Genomic DNA, 23,270 nt, shown 5'->3' on the forward strand with positions numbered 1-23,270 from the left:
TTCCTGCCGCTCTGCTAACCAAGGCAGGCGATTTCTCACTCGACTTTGCGCGCTGGGGGATAATGGTGTTTGCTACCGTGTCAGAACTGCACCACCGCTTTTACCGCTATGAGAAATATATTTTTGCTCCTGGTCTCAGGGAGAAGTTGTTTTTGAAAAGGAAGAAATAGAAGTCTGTGGGTGAAGGTACTCTGCTGGCGTAAACTGCCAGGAACGCATGGACTGCGCTGGTCACTTTGACTGGCATCAACTGAAGATGCAGCCCCGTGAGTGCTTTGCACAGCGGTGACGTACCACGGGCACACGCGCCTCTTCTGCTGGGCTATTTTTGTTACTTTTAAAAAATATCTGTTCATTAATCAAACCAGGAAGTACAAAAAGCCAGGGACTGTGGATTTGGCCCGTATCCACGTGAAATAGGAATCCACAGCAAAATAGGAAACGCAGCATCATAAACTTCCGTTCAAATCCTCTCCCCCTCATAACTAAAGGCAAAGCTGAGGACAAAATCTTTGCGGGAGAAGCCTTTGAAGGGGGGGCTAGTGTGGAGGTTAAGAGTCAATATACGGTCTGCTGATCTGTGTCCTTATTTGAGACTCACACCTGTGCACAGGAGGTCGCTACTGAAGATGAAAATGTGAAAAAATAAAGTGGGCAAGTCTCCTGGTGCCTGTATGAATCTCTGTAGAGCCCTCAAATAATAATAAAGGTTTGGTTTTTTTTCTTTTTTTTCTGATCAATAGACTTCATTCACAGAAATGAGCCCAACAAAGATGCCTTGTTAGTACACATCTCTATCCCTTCTTCCTGACAAAATGAAAAATCAGCACCCGTTCCAAGAACGGCGTTTCCCAAGAAATCACAAAGCTGTCCTGGCAGATCTGCACTCCTACACATACAGTTCAGAAAGTCACGAAAGTCAAATCAAGGTCGGAGAGCCTGCTCTTGCAGACATACTTCTCAGGGCAAAAAGAGAGCGAGTGAGTAATTTTTTCACAGATTACTTAACAAGAACATGCCAATCACATAGGTTCCAGAAAAACATTAAGTTTCAGAAATTGGTTATTTTGTTCCTTTAGGTGAACGGCCCTGGGTCCTCCAGCTTCTCCACAAAACCCCTTGCATGACGCAGTATCAGTTCATGCCATCTGCAGACCACGTTGCTGAGCGCAATCGCAAATCAGAAAGGATCTGTTCCACAGGGTAACTAGGATGCTGGTAAAACACATGAGAAAAACACTAGTACTTAACTTGAAGCATATGCTGAGTGGTTGCGTCCTGCTGGAGATGCGTTTATTAACATACATAAAAATTGAACCAGTAGCAATTGTAAAACAAGATAGGGTGAAGCTGATCTCTGTGCTAAAAAAAAGGAAGCTAAAGATTTTAAAAAACATTTGCATTGGTATTACTTTTTGAATCACAGCATGATATGCAAGGTCTAAGTCACACAGTCAACAGTTTCAGTATTAAGCACCCAAAGGCACTCGGATGGAGCGTGCTGGTGTAACTTCTCTCCTGTTTGAAAAGGTGACCTTTCTAAAGCCACACCAAGGTGTCTAAATAAAAGTCACCACTTTTCATGGAGCAAAGTCCAGCGCTACCCACCAAATCCAGTAAGAGCTACACCACCTGCAAAAATTAAGTTGCTTCTATGTATCTATGGATTGAGCAGCATACCTTCACCTAGGTTTGGACCTCAGCCCCGGGTGCTCAAGACAGGTCCTCGGAACACCCCTCTGCCAGGTGAGTCTGTCTGAGAGCAGCTGAGCCCTGCCTGCACACTCGGCCCCACGCTTCTCCCCTCCCCAGTCATGTGTGTGGACACCAGCCACCACACAGGCCCCTTGTCCCAAGGTAAAGCTCATTTTAAGAAAAAAGAGAGCACTCAGTGCCTTATATAACCAGGCAGAATCTAACAAGTAAGGCTTTACTGGTACCAATACTACAGAACTGCTGCCTAAGTCAGGTCTTTTCTCAGGACACAAGAGCTGCATTTTGTTTTCTTAAAAGGCAAGTTAAAGAAATAAGACTGGCCAAGAGGATCAGGCAGCCACTGAATCACAGAACCTGCCGAACTAGTGTTTAAGGTCTCCAGCATGCAAAACTCTGATCATATAAAATTAAATGCAAAGAAAATGCTACGGAAACAACTTGTTGCTTAAATTACCACAAGAAAGGATTTGATATTTTAAAATCATATTCAAATTCAGCAGGATGACTAACAGAAATCCAATGCTTTTCTGTCTCTAGGCCTTATTCCACACAGGCATCCTGCAAGTATCTTCAACTCCTGCTGACTAGGAAGAGCGCTCAGCTCTTAGCAGCATTAAGCCTTCCTGTTCTTTTCCTGTAAAGAACCTAGCAGAGAACATTTCAAATGCACAGGTACAGAAAGCAACACATGAAGCTCATAAAATGTATTTATACATGGCCTACACAAACAGACACAAAGCACAATAGTAGCTTCCGTGCAGTTTAAGTATCTAACAATATATTCTTTTTATTTTAATCAAAACCCTACAACAAATCGCTAAAAACACATCAGAATAATCAAAGTTACTTCATATATATTCTCTTGTATTAGATTAGATTATAAACTTGAGAATGATATTTAAAATAAGCAGAGGCATTGTACTACAGGTTACCAACTTGCATATATTTAACTGTTGCACATGAAAAGGTTTTTTGTTCTTACCAATAAATTTCTGAGGCATTGAGCTTTTTCGCTTTGCCACGTTGCTTGCTAGCCTGTCCAGCACAAGGGCTCTTTCACTCCCCATCTCTGCCTTGATGTGCCTTGCCTCCACGCTTGCTAGTTTGGAAGATGTGAAAAGAAAAAAAAAATAAAAACAAAACAAAAGAAAAAACAACAACACGTAGGTGAAAAGGAAAAAAAAAAAGAAAGAGAAAAAAAAAAAAAAAAAAAGGAAGAGATGAATGGTTTAATCTCCGGAGTTTGCCACACTAACTGGGAGGAAACAGTTTGGAGATCTGATGTAAACTTGTTTTGCTTTTTCTGTCGTTCTTGCTCTTTGCATCTTGGGCACCAGTTGCGGTCAGTGGAACCAAGCACAGAAACAGACTCTAATCTTGCAGTCCTGAGCTCATGCAAGGAGAGCACAAACCATACAAACCCAATATCTTCATTAGCAAGAGGAAGTGTAAAATACTCTGGCTGGAAGGGCTGGTTACAAAATGTAGACAGAGATACAACCTCCCTTAGCCTTTCTTTTTTATTCTGAGTAAGACTGTGTGACACCTGCAGACTGACACAGTGCTTCAAAACTCCAACAGAAGACACTCAGTCCTCTTGCTGCACTTTTTTGGGTATCAGTCATACGTCGATGCCTTCTTAACTAATCACTAAGAAACTTTTATGAAGTATATCAATGTTCCATTAAAATTAAAAAATACAACCTTTCGATATTCACTTCTAACTCACTTTTTCCAGGTGTCATTATCACTTAATTTTTTTTCCTAAATGCTACAGCTAAAACCAATTAACAATCCTTTCTCTCTGGCACACTTGCGAGCATTAGCATTGTTTTAAAGCCCATCACAACCTCCAGAATTCCTAATTTTAGGGAAAAGTACGTGTGCCCTGCGATCACTCCCTTGAGCCTGGGCCACCACTGACTCTTTTAAGGCCCTTACCATTTTCCAGAGTCCCCCTTCAGCCGTGCTAACCAGTGCCCATCATTTCACGGAAATTACTGCTTGCTCTCACCTCAGGGAGGCTGCACAGGCTTTTGAGCTGGATCAGCCACGCTGAAGGACTGCCACCTCATATCACTACTGCCAGACTAATACTGAATATAGCTGCTGCGGCTTCCCCCCAGAAAGCTTGCTCTCGCCTGAAGAACAAGTATCAGTAGCGGTACTTTTATATTAAAAAGTAGCCCGAAGAGTTTCAGCATTAGGGACCACTGTGGTGAGAACTAGACACCTCTCAAGAGACTGCCCGTGCCGTTAGGGGCTGGTATCTACGCAGAGGCAAAGACAAGGAAGGGTAATTTACTTTCCCAAGGCAATACAAAAGGTCGGATGTCACCGTGAAAGACTCCTGGCTGCGTGTTACTGTACTATTGCACTAGCACACCTGAACATATGAAACACAATCTCCATCAGAGAGAAGTAATGCCAGAGGAGAATGATACAAGCGCTTTGTTATCACGCCAGTCCTGCCAAATGCAGTTTTATTAAGCATTGGGCTTAAACTGCAGTTTGCTAAGCACAGCAAGGGATAAAAATGCAGTATCATCCTTCCACAGCGCAGTGTGCAGCATACCCCTACAAACAGCAGCCAGTCACTCCTTACTTGTTTATTATTGCTGTTATTGATATCATATGAGTTTCAGTCAGCACAAACCATGACTCACCAAACCTCAGCCAGAACTATTTGTTAATGTTTGTTCAGCATTTTGCAAATGTGAAGTGCTTCATAAGTACTCGATGCCACAAATACTAGCTACGAATATGACTCAGGATGGATGGGATAATAGGGCTCGGCTCAGCACTACCTCAGCCCTGTTTCATCAGGCTGTAACCCCATGATATACATGATAACCAGGCCCACAGAGGGCACGCATACACAGAGCCTTAAAGGTAATAACATACTGCTTTTCTAGCCTGATTTTCATTCCCAGTTACTCTAGGATGTTTAGAACCTTATGGAAAAATATTCATCAACTGCTAAAATGCACCTGCTTCCAGCATGAAATACCAAGACACTGCGTAACAGTCTACATAAAGCGAGACAAAACATCGGATTAAGCTGAAACTGCAAGGGAAAGTTAGGTAGGCAGAACATAATCATCCGTTTGGATTTTGGCCAGAAGCTCTAGTTCATTCTTGAGAATAATGTTGTGGGATTTTTAATTTCAGAACTTCTGTTTAACCCCCATGCTCCAAAAACTGCACCGTGCTCTCTGAGCTCTTTATGTTATTTTTAGATAACTGCAGTTCAAGGTTTGAATGATCCCCAACCCAGACAGCTTGTCATCTAGACTGCACAAGTCATAAATGAGAGTAATTTAAGTTTTAAAAACTCCAACCCATAACTACCCTGGACAAGATAATAACATAAACAGTGCTGTGTATTCAAAAATTTACATTGTAAAGTGAAAAAAAAAAGAAAGCACAATTCACCCATGTCATGAAAGCAGCTCCCTGGTCCCTACCATTTCTTCATCTCTTTTATTTTGTTCCTCTGGCTCCTCTTTTTCCTCAGTCTTTAACTCCCTAAGTTGTACTCATGTCCTACTAAAGCTTTGATTTCACGTTTTCAGAATTTTTTTCTCTATCTTCTGACAGAACACCCGAGGAGTGAAGTTTCTGTAAGGCCTCTTAGCCCTAGAAGCACCCTGGAAGCTGCCCGTAGCATGTCAGTGCCTACTTGTCCTGTCAACGTTATTTATGTGCCACCAAGGGAACTTTATTAAATTAGTGTCAAGAGGGCAGGCAAGCGGCTTCCTGCAGAGGTAACAATAGTCTTTACTCAGACGAGATTGCTGAAGAGACAGTAACTATTGACCTACATAATACGTTCTGGGGCATCTATAAGTATCAATCTTCCAGCCTGATGTCTGCCTGCCATCTTATTTTAATGCTGACGGTTTTTTCTTTCACATTAGGATTTTCTACCCCTTGCTAACGGCCACTTTTTCCTAAAGGAAAAAAATAACTCTCCATTTATGGGCCACAAAAGGTCTATAATACAGCTTTAGGGAAACAGACACTGCTCCTGTTCGGAGTCAGGTGGTTACACCCCTCCTCTCCCACAACACTGATCTATCTACCCAAAAGCTAACTTGAAAACATCTCACCCACCTCAACTGCACAGCCGGAAAGCAACAAAAACTCTATGGATGCTGAAAGCAACTCTGCAGACCAAATAAATCACCCTCTTCCCTCTTGATCAGTGCGCTCTGGATTTGCATGGACAGTCAAGCTCCTGACCAGGGTATTTTGCACAGCAGCGGGATGGGGCTTAGCCCCAGCATCCTGACCACTTTTAAACCTGGGCCACCACCTCCTACTTACCTAACACTGGTGACTATGTCGTTCCCTCATCCCCACCTGAGATGTCCCCGCGGTGCTCCCGAGCACCGATGCCTACCTCGGTGTGTACATTTCAGTTGTGATCTTATGTTTATAAAGCACTTCCCTAAGAAAATTTCTGTGTAAACACGATTCATCCATGATGAACGACTACTTGTTTTCTTGTGATCACTGGGTGACGAGCCACCTCTCTAAAACAGCCCTGTCACCCAGCCATCGTGTCGTTCTGTAGATGTACAGAGCACGGATACTCTTCTTCCAGCCCAGAGCTCAAACACGCGATCATTTAACCTGTGCTGAATTGTTTCCATAGTGTGGTTTCTGTCACACCGTAAATGTGAGTAGAATTTTTAGAACATGCGGGCATTGTTAACAAAACCCTGAAGTACAAAGCAGAGCTCAAATTAGGGGCATTGCTTCCTGTAGCCTCTCTATGTGGTCACTAAAAAATGGAGAGTGGAACAGAGAGGTGGGTTATTGTGCAACGAGAACAACGTGACCAGAGATTGTTATCAGGGACTAAGCAATGCTTTAACAATATTGTTACATAAAGCCTTTCTTTCAGAAATATTTCCACACTGCTATGTTTGGAACATGAAAACCTCCTACAAAAAAGCAGCTAGAATGGTTACTACAGACCTGATGCTTTTCACTATTGTAATTAATTACTGGATGATGGCATGTAGAGCATTCTAGCACTTAAAGATGGCTCCGTATGAGAAGGTTGCAAGGACTTCAGAAAAGCACCAAGATTCAAAGTGATGCGGATTAAGTAGGAAAATGGTCAGAAATCAAACCCCAATGTTCACTAAACACGAGTGCAAAATGCTACACTGAGGGGAAAATAACAACTCAGCTGCACTAAGTGACCTCCGGAGGTCCTTTCCAGCCTTCCCTCCCTCTGATTCCGTGATCTAAGAGAGTGCTGATACCAGAGAAGTGAATGGAAATGCCTCAGCAAGAGTGGAGTTCCTGTTTTTCATCAGACTTACTACTCCACTAAAAACACTGCAATATTTTTTAAAGTGAAAAGGTCTTCAAGGCATAAGGTACAGCCACATCATGTCGTACTGGAAATTTACATTTCCTCTGTGACCAATTTAAGGCGTACTGTACTACTTCAGTAAGTACTGCATAGCAGATTCTGGATAAGTGAAATGTTGCTATTCTGAAATGAATATAAACCATGAGAATCATTTAAAAGCAAAAATCTATAGTAGGTATCATGTTTTCCGTTTTCACGTGGTGGACATCTCGGCGTGATTGCCATCATGGGAGTACGTACTGTAACATCAAACCACAGTTACAATACATATGGGTTCTCATGAAAACCAAAACTTGCTGACATTCTGATAACCATTTACTTTTACTAATGTTCTAAAAAACATGTAATTTGCTGAAAAGAAGATAGTCCACGAAAAACTAGAAAACTCTAACTTCGTTAAATCATTGTTCCTTTATGGCGGTTTTTGTGTGTGCATGTGTCAAAGCCTGACACACCAACCTACTCACTCTGCACAGCGTAAGGGCTCTTGTACCCACATAGATTTATCACCCTGCACCAACGGGTCTTCACGCTGGTTTTCAGGCCTGGCTTGTGATGATGCCTGCAGAATCTTTGCTGGATAACCATATCACTAAATGCAATTTTTTTCATTATTAAAGGGCCTTGGTAAATATAGTAATCTCTCTAAGTATAGTTTAACATCATAGTTTTCTTCTCTGAAAACTCAGCTTAACCTTTCTCTTGAAAAGAAAATTCTATTTGAAATTCACGATCAAAACTAGGACGCTCAAGTCCTTAAAGGTATTGTTTGGTTGGCTTTTTAAGGCTGCATAGCAAAAGAATGGGAACCCGAATTCTGAAACTGTGGCCTCAGCTCTGCTACAGATTAATCGTATAATCTTTTGGGAGGTCACAACCACTCCCTGACTCTGAACGGGAAAGGAATTCTCTCCTGACTTACTGGCGTATTGTGGGACTTAAATCGCACAAATTCATGTTAGGATTTGAAATATTGAGGCGAAGCAGGCTCAAAGATTATGGCAGTTATTTTTCACCGAAGTATTTTCAGAACTGCAGCACTGAGGCTGTGAGAAGGAAAATAAGAGAAACTGAGTTTCTATATATTTTACCTTGAGCCTTTTTCAAAGACAGCTCCCTACTCAGAGAAGTCCCTTACCTCTCACTGCCTCCTAAGCTGATCTATCAGTGATCTCCGGGATGCCACCGCATTTCCATGCCACTAAAACTTCTGCAAGTTCTAACCGATTCTGACCAACAGTTCTTATTCGAAAGAAAAGGAAGCATTAAACGGACTGAGACATAAGAACAACTGTTGTCAACAGCCATGGGCATCCACTTGTCCAGTAAAATAAGGCACATAACAGCATTAATGTAGGAATAATTTAACTTGCTGTAAGTGTCACCTACAGAAATGCTGTGTACAAGGTATTTTATATGTTTTATTCAAAGTAACTGTGAAATTAAAAAGTGATTAAAATAAAAGCATTCTTTAACTAGTTGCCTGAGTTTCTTCATTCTTTAACCAGTTACCCACTTTAACTAGTTTCTTCATTCTTTATCTAGTTACCCTTTTATAAGATGTTAGAGCCCCTTGGGTTACTGAAAACGATTGTAGCAAAAAACTGTTCTCAGGCTGTGAATTAACAGCTGACCAGATGCCCTTTGAAGCACTGTAATATACAAAAAAAACCAAAACCACTGTAATGTGGTGAACTCACCAGCCTCGCACATGCCAGCATTCTGCAGATAAGTACGGCACCGCTCCTTGTGCTCCTCTAACGAGCTCCTTTGCTTATAGCTCCTGCCGCAAAACTCACACTTGTACGGCTTCTCCACTACAAAAGTAAGAGCACAGTATAAAATAACCACAAGAGACTCCTGTCTCCCTGACATTCAAGTATATAGTTACTAATAGCATATATTCAGCTCATGGAGAATGCTTTAAATTTCTGCTAAGTTTATCAGCACTCTAATCATCACAGAATTAGGGTTACAGAAGAGTGAAACCCACCGGACACCCAGAGATCCTCTTCATCCCCTACGCTCAGCACCAGAAGAGGACTTACAATTAGACACTGCTCCCAGGAGCTCAGGATCCTAGAGCACCACTCTACAGCTGACAGCTTTTCTCGGGGCAACTTCCCTAGGGAAGACCAGCTGTACTGCTGCTAAACCTCGACTGGAAGTGTCCTGGCTGCCTGACCTAGGACCTGCCTATACAGGATTTTTCAAGGATTTCACAAAAGCGGTGAAGTTAAACCAAACAAAAACCATATATCAGGTTCATTTAATTTCCAAAGGCATTTATTGTAAAGCAAATTATGTTACTAATTCATTTAAGCTAAAGCAAACCTGTTTGAAACTCAGGATACCCACACAGCCTTTCCCAGTGCCTCGTGCACAAGGACTGGAAGCACTTCCTAAATTATCCCATTACTGTTTTATGAACCGACATCCTCTAACACACCCAGGCAAAACATCTCCCCCTTACAGAGCGAATATAACCCGCCTTGCAGTGTGTGCTGTGCAAAAAGACCACACTTCCTACTGCTGATGCCGTTGTTCACTTATGTGTGTGATTCACTTGAGGAGATTTTCTTTCTACTGTTTAATAAGCCGGCTCTTAAAAACTTCGGTCACAATAACCACACGGCGTATCTGAAGCATGATGGTTTTAGCATTGTGCTGGTGGGGGACAGTCACCACCACTGGGCTGGGTCTTGATTAAATCAGAATCTCATTTATCCGTGACAGATAATCTCATTTTTAACTTTGATTCTTTGTAAGGCTGAACTTTTTTTTTCTGTAAAGTGCAGTGCAGAGATAACATCTATCATTTAGAATAAATGTTTTCTTTCTAGGCCTGTGTAACACAGGATATACACAAATCAAAGAGTAAGCACTACCTGGCTCTTGCAGAACCAGGGGAACTACGATTAATCGGTTTGTACCTGGCTTGTTAGTCAAGTCACCTCAGCTCTGTGCCTCCATTTCTCCCATCTGTAAAATGGATGGAACACCCTACCAGTCTTGAGAAAAGCCACTGGCATTTGTCAAGCATGTTAAGACCTTCAGATGAAAGGCACTACACAACAGCGAGGTGTTAAGTGGCAATAGAGTCATGCCGTCCTGGGTTATGCTCCGAGGGCTATCCCAACAGCCCAGGACAGGAACGGAAGGAAGTCCCAGCAAAGCATGCCTTCGTGCTACTCCTCAAATTCAGAGCTTGCTGGCATAGCTAGCTCCACTCACTGGAAAAAAACAAGGAGTTGTTTTGTGCCAGCAGGTATCGAGGCTGGCCGTTCCTCGCAGCACGCAGCCGTGACAGCGAGTTTCCCTGTGCCCTCTTCCTGCAGTAAGAGCGGAGCCGAGTCCCGAGCTGGTTCCATCAGCACAGCAGGCGGAGTGAGTGGTCACTGCTATTTGTCGACTCTTCAAAACTAGACCGGCTGAGCAAACTTTGCTGACTGACTCTTTTTTTTTTTTCCACACCTAGTGTCCTAGTGACACACATCTAAAACACATGAAGTGTCTTTGAAGTCACTTACCAGAATGTGTCCTTAAGTGACCTGTTAGCGCATCCCTCCTTTGGCAGGCATAACTGCAAAGATGACATTTAAAAGGTTTTTCCCCTGTATGTAGTTTAATGTGGCGGAGGAGGTTACCCTTCTGAGTAAAGGAAGCTCCGCACTGATTACACTGGAATGGCCGTTCACCTTAAAATGACATACAAAAAAGGACATTTAATGGTTACGTGGGTATCATGCTATCCTCATACCCTTTCCTTTTTGGAAGAGGAAAGAATGAGATACTGGATCAATTTCTTTCTATAGAAACACACACAGCCCTTCCGTTGACTTCAGTGGGAGTTACATGCAACTCTGGTGTCAGAGCTTCTTGTTACACATCTATGACTATGGAAAACACCATACGGTTTTTCCATGGAAATAAGTGTTCTGGAGGAGGCTGATTCCAGCAAGCTAGCAGTTTTTAGAAAAAAAAAAAAAAAAAAAAGGTCTTATCTTAGCACAGGTCGAAACCCAAGATGCTCATTGGTTCATTGCCAAGGTACAGCACAAAGAGAAATACGTATACAGACTGGAAATGGCAGCACAAAACCAATCAAACCTGTGTTTTGTGCCCGAAATACTTAAATTACATAGTGCCTTTCATCCAAAATTCTTAAAATGCCTCACGAACATGCTTTTACTAACATTCATCCTGAGAAGAAGAAAGGTGGGTAAAGAGAGGCACAGGAAAGTGAGTAACTTGCTAGAGATCACATGTGGCATGAAGGACAGAACAAGGAAATCCTGATGTTGGTATCCTTTTTTAAAATAAGTAATCTAGGTTACAAATTATTAACCTTTCAGTATTCAGCTTTTACAAGAACAATATAGGGATATTTACCAGTGTGGCTACGTTTATGAACCATCAAGACATTGAGGCTAATGCAGGCTAATCCACAGATATCACAATTCATTTTTCCACTAGCTGGCCTGACGTTGTCATATGAACCAGAATGTCTTTCCAGTTTAATGCTTTCATATTCATTGTATTCTCTGGGATAGGCGTAAGGCATTTCAGATTCTTCTGGGTTTTCCATAGGCTCTGAATTTAAAGCACTCTCCTCTCTTTCACTGTATTCACCTTTCACTTTAACCACATCATCTGCAGGTAAAACAAAGCACAAGAGTGAAAAAATGCTCAAATTAGGCACAACAAAGTCTCTTAGGAAAAAAAACTCACCACAAATTACATAAAATTACGTTACCGATCTTCCCAAAAGTTTTACTTAAACACCCAAAGATGAGGAAATGCAGTCGAGACGTGAATCTTCATGGGTCAAGTACACTTAATAATGCAGTGAGATAACCTTCAAAAGTATCAACTTGCCTGTTAATTACCATTGATGGATAATTCCCTTCTACAGATTATAAAAGTATAATACAGTACAGACTCCTCCTGCAATTACAGGGTACTACTCAGGATTCAAAAGCAAATAACTCATTCCCACAACTCACAATCAACCTGTAGCACTTAGTGTCTCAGGCTGTTCCTGTGAACTGGAAATAAAGACACACATTAAAAAGGATCCTTCTGTCTTCCCGTGGAACCTCTGGTGCTTGAACCATGCCTAAGAAATATGTCTGATCCAGTACAAGACTTCCAGCGCTCCCTGGTACAGATTCTCCTCAGTTAAGCCTAACCAATAATCCTAATTTTCACTTGCAAATTGCAATTTTTATCCAAAAATCTCAAAGGTGTGAGGAGCATCCAATAACCTTGATACCTGTATCATAAGGTTACTATGTGAGTAAAACCAGCAGAGGCAGGGTAAAGATTTCCCGATAAATAAATGTATCCCAGAAACGTTAAAAGATTTGCCAGAAGTCATAATGCGAGTATGTGGCAAAGAACCCAAGGACTCATGAAGATCAGCATTTGTGGCCTTCGAGTAGGTTCCTGGACCTGTAGCCACCTCCAGAGGAAACCAAAGACATTGCCTTAAATGAATGCATTTTCACAAGAGGAGAACGTAACAAGTAGCTAATAATTCACTAGCAATAATAGTCCCACGTGAAAATATAAGCAAATTGGTCACACTATATAAACAGCTGATGATTCCCAACTTATGTTGCTGAATTTCCTTCCCACTATTAACTCCAGCATTACCAGCATTTGCATTAAAATCCGTACGAATAGACAGGACAGCTTTTTTTCTGCTTAAAGCTGACTTTTCCATCTAGACGAGAGCTAGGCTACGGCTGAAACCTGAGCTGTGCCTCAAGCTACCAAGTGAAGAAAAGCACTAAGAGATAGAATACATAGCTTCCTGTTTGAAAGTATTGTTCTCATGGCCACCTGCTCCTCTCTCAAACTGAGGGTTAGACAGTTAAATATGGCACTTAATCACTTGTCCTTTCTCCCAAGTACAGAACGTGGACTGCTGAATATGTATTAGCTCTGGTTCTGAGTAATAAACCACATCAAATGCCGAGAACAAACAATGGGTGACAGCGAAAATGAGGTGGCAACATAAAAGCGGCACTGAAAAATAAAGATCTGGCAACCAGTACTTTCATGAAATCAAAATTGTGAACTATCTTTTAGTGATAAAATCACTCCTCCATCCTAAATATTTGCACTAAGCCCAGCCAACCTATCTTATTCTGGGCTGAAGTGAGGTGGAAGAAACAGGTGGGTGATAATTTCTCCATCCTATGCAAGAATCCACAGTAGCGTGGAAAACTCCGAGATTCCTCTTGGTGCTCTCCCTAGACGATGGTATCTGCGGAAGGGTGGCTTTTTTGCCCATGTTGTGTGTTTTTATCCCCCTATCCCAGGTCGGGTTTTGAGAGTTTAGTCCTGGGACTGGCTGCCCTGGTCCCAGAAGAGCTCACGCAGCTTTGGGTGTTTGCTCAGAGGGTCACAGGGAGGTCCAGAGTCACCTACAAACGGGCTGTTTTTCACTGCACCTTCTTCAGTACCAGCTCTGCTTCACATCCCGGGGGTTCCTGCTTCCACTGAAACAGGGTTTCCTCTGCAGGTACCTTCTGCTGCCATCTTCACATCTGAGGGTGCGAGGGTGATCCTGCCATCAAGACGCCTTCAAAATTAGTTTATGCCTCCATTTCCATCACTCTAAGGAAAAATTATTGCCAGTTGCTGAAAGCAGCTTTCAACAGAATCTCTTTTCCAAAGGAAAAAAAAAAAAAGGAAAAAGAAGGTTTTGGGGTTGGTTGGGTTTTTTCCCTCTCTAAAGGGGTCAGTTCCAAAATAATTTGCTACATCCTGCGCAGCCTGGTAAAAGGAAGTACACGTTGCAGCTGCACCTTGTTGGTACTTTCAGAAACAATTTCAATTCCCACTTTCTACTTAACGTCTCACCTTTTGTCTGCATCAAATGCAATTGCTTAGCAGTGGAGGACTAGTTGTAACCTCCAACCGAGGAGACTTCTCTACCGTTCTCTACTGTTTCTCACCACAAGTTCATGGCTCACAGCTTTTCACTCTCTTACAGAGTTAGGCCAGAGGCCAGTTAGCAGAGCACGAACGCTGGTTTGAGTTCCCCATGGCAAGCACTTGCTGACTGGCACAAACTGGGCAAGCCATCCTATGGTTCCACTGCGGAAAATAATTACCTCTGCATTTTCCATACTGCCTGCTGACTGCTCGCAATACTTGCGTTTTCTTATAGTAACAGAGAAGGATGCACCTGAGTTCTATCAAGGCTTTTCCACCGCCGCCTCCCCCCAGCAAGCACCGCTCCAGCTGTCGGTGATATCCCACCAAAGCTCGGGTGCTTTTCAGTTTGCATGTAGGCATTTGAAGAACCTCAACGGAAAAATTCACCTTCTGACGACGGAGAACAACGGACAGCAGAAGCCACTAGGGAAGAGGCTTTTTGAAACCAAATAAATGTTAAAAGGGTTGGGATTTTTCTGCCCTAACACACCTGTTACTCGTTTAGAGTCGACTCTGCCTTCCTGACAGCAGCGCAGAAGAAAGCGTTGGTACAAAGCAGCCTGAGGAAGAGATGGCTCAGCACAGGTCAGCCCAACATGAGCCAAGTGGTTGCAGAGGTCTGAAGCAACCAAATTCCTTTTTCAGCCCTGACTTTTGCTCTGGGTATGGGCACGCACAGAGAATACTGTCAGATCAGGAGACTGGCAGCCGTGTGGAAAGCTTTGTAACTGTCACTTAAAAATCATATCAATGTATTTTAATGAGATTAGGGAGTTTCCAGGCTGGTCCGCCTTAACTAAGAGGAAGGTGGCTGTAAATTCAAGTAGAAAAGAGAAATCTAACTGAGAAAAAACACAGTTATCCCTAACAACACTTAACAAAGTTCCCCCAGCTGAAAAAAGAACTGTTGTCATCTCTTCTCTGCTCAGGAAAGTAAAGAGGTTCTAAGAGGAAAAAACCCTTCATGGTGTCCAACCCAGGTAACTATTTTTCTTGAGGCAGTTCATGAAGGTAATACACACTGCAGAAAAAAAAGTAGATTTTACACAACAAAGTACCAGTGTGATGCGTTAAGGCTGATGCACATGGTTTCATTTCCTGGGGAGATGATTACAAGATGAAAGACATACTCCAGAGTAATATTTTTGTTTCACCTGAAACACTGTAAAAACAATGGGTTCTGGAAAAAATCCAAAATAAAGCTGTGGTGGCAGCTTCAGACTGAGTCACCACATGAGCAGTGCTTGTATATGTTCTATAAAATGCTTTAATAAAAAAAGAAGTCAATAGCAGCAAACAATTAGGACAAGTTAGAGCATTACCTTAGCCATTCTCTCTAGGAGGAAGTCTCAGAGGAAAAACCCCCAATTACTATATTTAATCCAAGACCTTGGCATCAAATATAGAGAGAAGAACGTAAGTTTTGTACTGTTGTTAAGCAAAGTTTGCCAGCGGTGTTATGAAAAGCACAAAGAATAAAAACCAGAAGCTATTAAAGACAACGGCACAAAAGGGTGATGTTGCTCAAGTGTTTTACAAGGAGTGGGGTCATAATCGTGAAATCCTCAGCACATGCAAAAAGTCAACTGGATAACAAAGAAACTTAATCATCTTAATGTGGCATTTTAATGATGCTGCTGATTTGCTATGCCAATTCAGAGATAATGAGCCCCTAATGCTACAGATGTTCAGCCAGACTAAAGAAAAAAAAAAGAAAAAAGAAAAGCTTTTCCTGTATGCCATTTCCTAACTATCCAATTAAACAAATTGTGAAAGCATATAAATAGTTTACCAGGTTTTGACAGCTGTTAATAGGATTCAGATGCAGAAGAACAAGAAGGGAGTCTATACGTGTGCATATCGAAGGATTCTTGTGACTACCTGGATTTGACAGGTATTAACTGATGATTCATCACTGTTATCTCCACAAATTGTCCCCAGAAATAGCAGTATAAAACCAAACCGTAGCGTGCGCGTGCTAGAGTTGGTCCCCTCCCAGAATGCGAGATTCCTTCACCTAAACCAGCTTGAAACAGAACAAATATACGTGGTGAAACTGAAAAAGTCAGCGGAGTTTCCAAATTAAAGTCAGAATCCTGCATGTTTATGAAAAACACCTCTACAATGGAATTAACGCACCGTGGGGGAAGATATGTCATGAATTAAAAAACACCCATATTCCTTAATGAATAAAGAGAGGTTTGCAGTGCATGCCGTCGAAATTACAAATGGGGGGGGAGTTAAAAAAAAAATAGAAAACCCAAACAGTGCTACACCTAAGGGTTCTTTCCTTAATTAACAAGAAGAAAACAATTACACGTGACATAAACATATACATTGAAAACGTGGAGACTATAAGTGATGGGGAATTATAAAATGTGAAGTGACACAACAGGGTTTTTTTCAACACAGTCAGAGATAAGGCAACTTTTTCCCATGTCTGTCTTCGACCCCGCTGCAGACACCAGTTCTAGGGAAGGGAAAGGGGTTCAAGCCTTTTTGGCCCGACCTGGCTTTGTTCCTTCCACTGACTCCGGTGATAAACGCCCTTCCTCGCAAGACCAGGGGTGCTTTAAGCAGATCGTCGTTTGCCGGCAGAGGCAGAAGCCATCACCTAGAAGCAGTCCCAGCTTTCAGCTAGACAGCACGGGCGACAGCAGCAAGGAAGAGGCAGCGGCAGCAAGCGCGAGGCCCCTCGTACAGCGCGTACGCCCCCGGGCTTGTCCCGCCCAGGCGTCCCCACGGCCGCGGTGCCCTTTTTGTGCCACCACAGGCCACAGCAGACTCTCCTGCACTGAAACAGCCCAAGCGCTGCATTCAGCACTTCTGTTCCACGGCGCGCTGGAAATCCAGAGATTTCACTTCCTTGACTTACTAAAAATTATTACTTGGAGATTCTGGCTTGGATTTTATTTTATCTTTGTGCCTTCCAGTATTTTCTCAGCGCTGTTGTTCCATATCCCTTTTTGCACAAACCCCAAGCGTCTATTGAATTCAGACGCTGCATAAAGAATACTTGAGTGGTAATTCCTAAACGAACCAGTGCAGTATGCACCTGGTGGAAATTTCACTTCTAAAAATAGGAGAGAAACTTTCATAATTCCCCTTTGTGGAGTGCATGCTCTATGGTAATGAGTTTCCTTGTTTTTATTGTGGCTTGAAACAAAAATAGGAACAAATCAAACTGAAATGCAGCGCTGAGAATTGGAAAGGAAAAAAAAAAAACAAACCCAAACCAGGCATCATTTTCCAAGCACTCGGATGTGTATTTTCTACTTCAATAATACCAGTGTCTTTCTATTGTTAAAACGCAGTATAATTTATTTAGTTGTACAATTAATTACAACAACAACAAAAAAGAATCAAACACTGCACATCGCCTCCAAGCTCATGGGAGCCAGGAGACTGGAGTTACATAACTGGTTCTGAAAGGATCTTATTCAAATACAAGGATTTTTCTTTTAAACATGTATATTCCTGTGTAAATCCATAATTTCATACCCAACACTTCCCATCTATTACCAATTTCTGCCTAATATTATGCCACAATATTCTAGTGGGATTTTCAGGACTTTCCTTCAAAAGGATTCCAAAATATGTTAAAGTTATACTAACAGAAATAGCAATAAAGGAATAATGTTATCCGAAACCACGTGCTACCAAAGCGGGAGCTAAACAGGCCGACTGCACAGCAACCCCAGGCAGCACTAGGCCATGGTTTAGGGAAGGAAATGAAAAATAATGCATTTAACTGACACTACAAACAGAATTTGGGGAAGCACAATACTATTACCTGAGACAATATGACCAGGGGCTAGAAAACTATGGTTGGTACTATGCTAAACTATCATGGGATTTTATTTTTATTTTTTTAAATAAAAAAAAGAATGTCAACAGCTTGCCATTTTTCCTCAACCGCCTCTACCCCTAGTGGTGCGCAGGAGCACAGAGGATCGGAGGGAACGCCGTCCCACATCCCCGGCCTACAGTGCCCGGAGTTTCCAAAGCCTCTCCCAGATGAATTTTGTTTCGTTTATGACACCTGTTAACACTATCCTTCCAAATCTTAATGTCTTTAAAGTCTCCCTCTTAAAAAAAAAAGCGCAGAGGATGATGAGACTGTACCAGTTCTTCCCTTCTGTTACAGTTAAGATAACATCACTCATCGCAAACATTTCTAAAATTACAATTCCTAAAGTCCAGAAAGGCAGATACAATCACAACCGTTAAATCAGACTTCAATTAGACAGTTAATCAGAGAACATCTGGACCTAACAGTCAGACTGAAAAAGGCCACATGTTAAATTCAGATAATCGCCTTCATTAGTTATATCAAGGGACCTATTACTAATACGACCACTCAGGCATGATCGTCTCTGGTCAACTGCTTTTTCAAATGAACTTCAAATCCGAGAAGTTGAAAGTGTAGTTTCATTTAGCCTTTTTTAATTCATCTCCCAAAAGTCTTTCTTACGATGCGATATACTCATGTTTTATTCTAAAAAAAAAAAAATAATATGAAGAGAAAATATTGTATGATATGAAGAACAGGGAAATATGTGACAAATATTAATGGAATTTTAACACCTATAAGCTGAAGACAAGAGCTCGGTTAAGATGCTGCTCAAAATCCTTGAACACCGTAATCTTCACAAACCTCAGTGTATTGATTTGATTCGACTATAAAAATCTTCCAGTAGTAAATAATCCAGAATCTGAGACTTGCAGTTTAGATTACAAGTACATTCTCTCCAAATTGAGGTTTTTATAATCGAATACTTGTGGTTTACTTTTAGCCAGGTCTCCTAGAGAAGCGTATGCATCCGCTCTGTGTTCCCTCAGTAGCCTGCTGACCCGTACACCAAATCCAGCCCTATCTGGCAGAGGGGAAGGCTTCCCCGAAGGACCCTATCCTGACAAGGGCCTGCTCAACACATGGCCCAGGAGCACCTGCGTCTCCCAAAACCACTCCTGGAGGTGGTGCTCCTGCATCAGGAGAAACAGGCGGTGCCTTTGGCACGCTTGGCAGGCGAGCTGCAGCAACGGTGTTCAACAAGAATATACGGAATTGAGCTCCGAGTTAAACAAAGTCTGTAACAGCTTCTGCAGAGCAGCAGCAGGATCAAAAACAGGAGCAAGTACTGGAGCACCTGAATGCAGTGTGATGGGAGAGGGTGCTGAGAGCACGGCAAAGCTAGCCCGAGGTACCAGCAGTAAAATACAGTGTCGAGCATGCGATGCGAACTTTGCATAATTCAACTAAAAGTCAGCCAGCAACAAGACACAACCCCACTGGAAACCCAGCCTCACCGATTCCAACGCTCATGGAACTATTTGCTGCATTTTAGCAAAGTTTTGACTCTCGTGGATTTATTTCTGCTTTCCGATACCTCTCCAGCAGCACAAACACCAGTAAACTTGCCCCTTAAACTCACACATTTTGTGCCAACTGAACAGCCTAGTTTGGGGGCAAAACATGAGTCATCTTCATTAACTGATTTCCTTTCCACCAACCTATATTTCTAAAAATGGATTATTTTCTACAATGACATGGTGATGGGAGTTCTTAGGGCAGTTTTCTTCATCTTCACTTATTTCCTGTGGGGGGAGCGGGGAGGGAACACACCACAGCTCATCTACCCTGGACTAGATTTTATTTCTATGCCAAAGGAGTAAGTATTTCTCTCACTTTTAATTTCAAGGAATTAATTTGTACGAGTCAGAGATACACACCGTAGAACAAGTGAGGAAAAATGCTGTTTTGAAGTTATGGCAAGGAGTCCACCATCTATTGAGTAAGGCTGTGTAACCATTCTCCTTCCAGGCCTCGTCTCATCTGATGTCCTGACTATCGGTGTAAACTATCCCCAAAGCAGATTTTGTTTTCTGCTAGCTATAATGGGTTAATTGGAATAAGAACTAGCCGGACTTTTCTGATTATTTCAAGGCAATCAAAATACCCGAGTTTCTGTACCAGCCCTGGGTGCTCTGGGCCACCCATCGCGCACCATCGTCCAAGCTGGTGTCAATCATTTACAGGCTGTGGTGACACAACTGGCTGTGTTGATGTCACTGAACGTGCTTGGCAGCATTCCTGCTGCTGATAGTACAGTACTGTAGAGATAAAACAAAGTCAAGAGGATCTTTTGTTGATAACACTCAGATGCGACTTTCAGTTCATGCATAGCCACCAAAGCGCAGAGGCTTGACACAGTTAAGCAGTACAGGCTCCTTGCCTGGTTTTAACACTTACAGAAATCCCCTGTTAAGTGAACTTCTGCAGCACAGTACTGCTGATGTTGTGAGATAACCCCTGAGTCCCATGAGTGGCAGGGCTCGATCTGGGCTTGGGAGATGTAATATTCTGATAAAAAACAAACGGCACTTCCTTTTCGAGCAGCTAAGTGCGTGTGCTAGCAGCACCACTGGAACCTCAGTACGCGCCTAAGCGAGGGTTTGTCATCCTCTCCTGTCTCACTCCAGCCTTTTAACCGCCCCCTTTCACACACCTAAATGCAGCAGCAATTAGCATCCATAAACCACAAATGTGGCTTCTATTTCTTTTTATTTCACAACCATGAAAGCTAGCTGACATTCATAACACCCAAAAAGTTGTCTGCCTCAACAGATGAGGGAATTAAGACATAATTAAACCCTTGTGCTCAACCGTGACTCCCATAGGAAAGAACGTAGCTTTTTTTGTTGAATTTTTACACTGAGGACGCTTTTCCTTTGGCCACCAAAGGTAACAGTGTTGGGGGCGCATAAAGAAACAAGGGAAATTAAGCGCTTCCTCCCCTATCTGCCTCATTGCTCGTCTCTTTTCAGACTAGATACAGGAAGCACCATGGGAACAGTGTATTTTTATGGTTGCAGGCAAGCATACACCATGTGCACCACAGCATGCAGCTTCCATTCCCTTGAGGCAAAAAGAGGGGTTTTTTTCTTCTTTCTTTTTTTTTTCTTGTTCTCCATCAAGCTTTTAATTAACTTATTACCATAGCCTTCTGCTTGATTGTTTGCCCTATACTTAGCAATCATCACAGCTGAAGCCCTTTTAAGAGGGGTGTATAATAGGGCAGGTTGAATTGTTTTCATCTAGTGGCACCTCACCTCCATCAGTTATGGCACAGACATAATGAACAGCGCATCAGCCTGTGTGTTTGCGTGTGCTTGGAGGAGCACAAATATGGAACTGTTTGTGGAAAAAGTGGATTTTTTAATGCCAAAAGAGCACCAGTTGCGATGACGTTTCAGCCCTATACGCTATTTAGTGCCTTTACGACGCTTCTGTAGCCTTTTGAAAGGACCCCAGTGCCACTTTCTGCAGAGCAAACACAAAAGGCTCCGCCAAACCAGAGTCAGACAACATCTCGATTTGACCAGGCTCCAACTTCTGCTCAAAGTCTCAGAATAAGTCCCCACGATGTGGTTAGAGTGTCACCTGTTAATAATGCAAGATTCACAAAAAATGCATAGTCCCAGAAAGTGGGAGATTACTACTTCCTAGGAATGCTTGACGAAATGTGGGAAAACCAGATGTAATTGTACTGAAAAAAAAAGGCGTTATAGACATACTAAGGCAGTGGAAAGCAGGCTAGCAAATGCTTGATCTCACTCTATGAGCCAGTGGCCTCATGTTCTCATGGTGGCCTTCAGCAGGTGGAACAAACCCCATGGCATGGATCATTGAAAAAAAAAAAGGAGTTTTCTGTGATGCAGGCTATCATCAACGACGAATCGTGAAGACGCTGAAGCGGAATTGCTCACTCACAGCAGGGATGGATCACGAATACCACAATCACGAGAACCACACAAACGTTTCTCATTACATTTCAGATTTACAGAGAAATAATGAGGGTATTAGTGATCACACCTGGAGAAGTGCCAAACAGCTTTTTTTTCCTCCTTTGAACTGACAGACTTTTCAGGTGTAGGCAGGACGTAATCCATTTCCCAAGAGCCATCACCGATGATATTTCTATTCTCTGATTACGGAGAACACTAAATATTCATTTTTACCAGTGTTAGTGATCCCTGAACGATAACGCTCCCACCAGGGCAGTGCTGTCGGAACGGAGTTCCACCTAGCTACGAGTAAGACAGCTAGTTACTGACCCGCAAGGACTGCTCGGTGGCTACCGTGGCTGCTAGTGTCGCACAGGAGGCACGACACGAAAGCTAAGATTATTTGTGAATTTTAGTACCTAGCAGCGACTGACGTGGCGCGGGGCTTTAGGAAGACATTTCAATACACCTACTGATATTCGCACAGCCTAGAGTACTGGTGCAGCGTGCTTAAATATTTAAGATTTATTGTGCTTCTGGTATCAGAATGATTGCAGAGAACTGTATGTGAATCAATGAAGTAAACACAAGATGTATTTTATTTTATGCCGTTTAACACTAAGTAACTGTAGCTGTCTTTTTTGTGCATTTAAAGCAGCTTTCTCCTAGCAATCCTGTCTTTATTCCTACAGTGAGACTCAAAGAATGGAGCACTGTGATACTGAACAGGTTCGTACTCACTTTATAATGACTGAGCGCTCTAATGGTAAGGGAGTCTGTCAGAGTGAAATGATGTTTTATTGATATTTATACTGTTATCTTTGAGATGTCCATTCTCAGTATCTGCATTCCAGAACAAACTGTAAAGAGGCTTGAAGAGATCATCAGCAATATAAAAAATGAATCGTATATTAGAGCAGTATCAATATGAATAGTTGTACCTGACTTAAAAGAGCCTGGGAAGCGGTACTGAAGCTGAAGGGCATAACATAGCCAAGGAACTGAAAAAAGACGTGCTAGATGGCGTGATGCTGTGAGTGCAAGTGGTATAGGCAGTGCTCCTGGAATGGGAAGCTGAGGAAAAAGCTAGGGCAATTCCTCTTGGATGGTTAATACTGAGGGGTTTGTGAAAGAATCCCTGCCCTGGCTTCCTGTACCCATGGCTTAGCAGCTAGAGGGGGCGCAGGGCACGGGCACTGGGAAAGCAGAAGTAAAAGCAGCAAGTTAGTGCAAGGGGAAATAGCATAAAGGGTGGACAAACAGCTGGAATATGGCTGTGAATGTTTTATGTACTGGGGGAAAGAGATGTCAGATTCCTTGGATGTAGAAAAGGCTCAAGCCTTTCATGTTCTGTGGATAAAAACATTAAACATTTCTTTTTAGGGTAAGCAGAGCAGAACTCACCTGCCCAAGCCAGATTCTA

General features: G+C 42.4%; 1 protein-coding gene across 3 annotated transcripts in view; it reads right to left on the reverse strand.

Annotated features, from left to right (window-relative positions):
• Positions 1–23,270, reverse strand: part of IKZF3 (IKAROS family zinc finger 3) — a 36,120-nt gene that overhangs the window by 4,538 nt on the left and 8,312 nt on the right. Inside the window, exons 4-7 of one of the 3 annotated variants that reach the window (XM_075116831.1) lie at positions 11,501–11,761; positions 10,639–10,806; positions 8,809–8,925; positions 2,699–2,815 (exon numbers count right to left, since the gene is read on the reverse strand). In XM_075116831.1, the coding sequence (XP_074972932.1) occupies positions 2,699–2,815; positions 8,809–8,925; positions 10,639–10,806; positions 11,501–11,761 (663 nt within the window). The remainder of the gene's footprint in view (positions 1–2,698; positions 2,816–8,808; positions 8,926–10,638; positions 10,807–11,500; positions 11,762–23,270) is intronic. The other 2 variants (XM_075116833.1, XM_075116832.1) reach the window with 2 other exon arrangements.

Source organism: Phalacrocorax aristotelis, chromosome 23 (genome assembly GCF_949628215.1).
Source record: "Phalacrocorax aristotelis chromosome 23, bGulAri2.1, whole genome shotgun sequence".
In the NCBI taxonomy this organism is placed as follows: domain Eukaryota; kingdom Metazoa; phylum Chordata; class Aves; order Suliformes; family Phalacrocoracidae; genus Phalacrocorax; species Phalacrocorax aristotelis.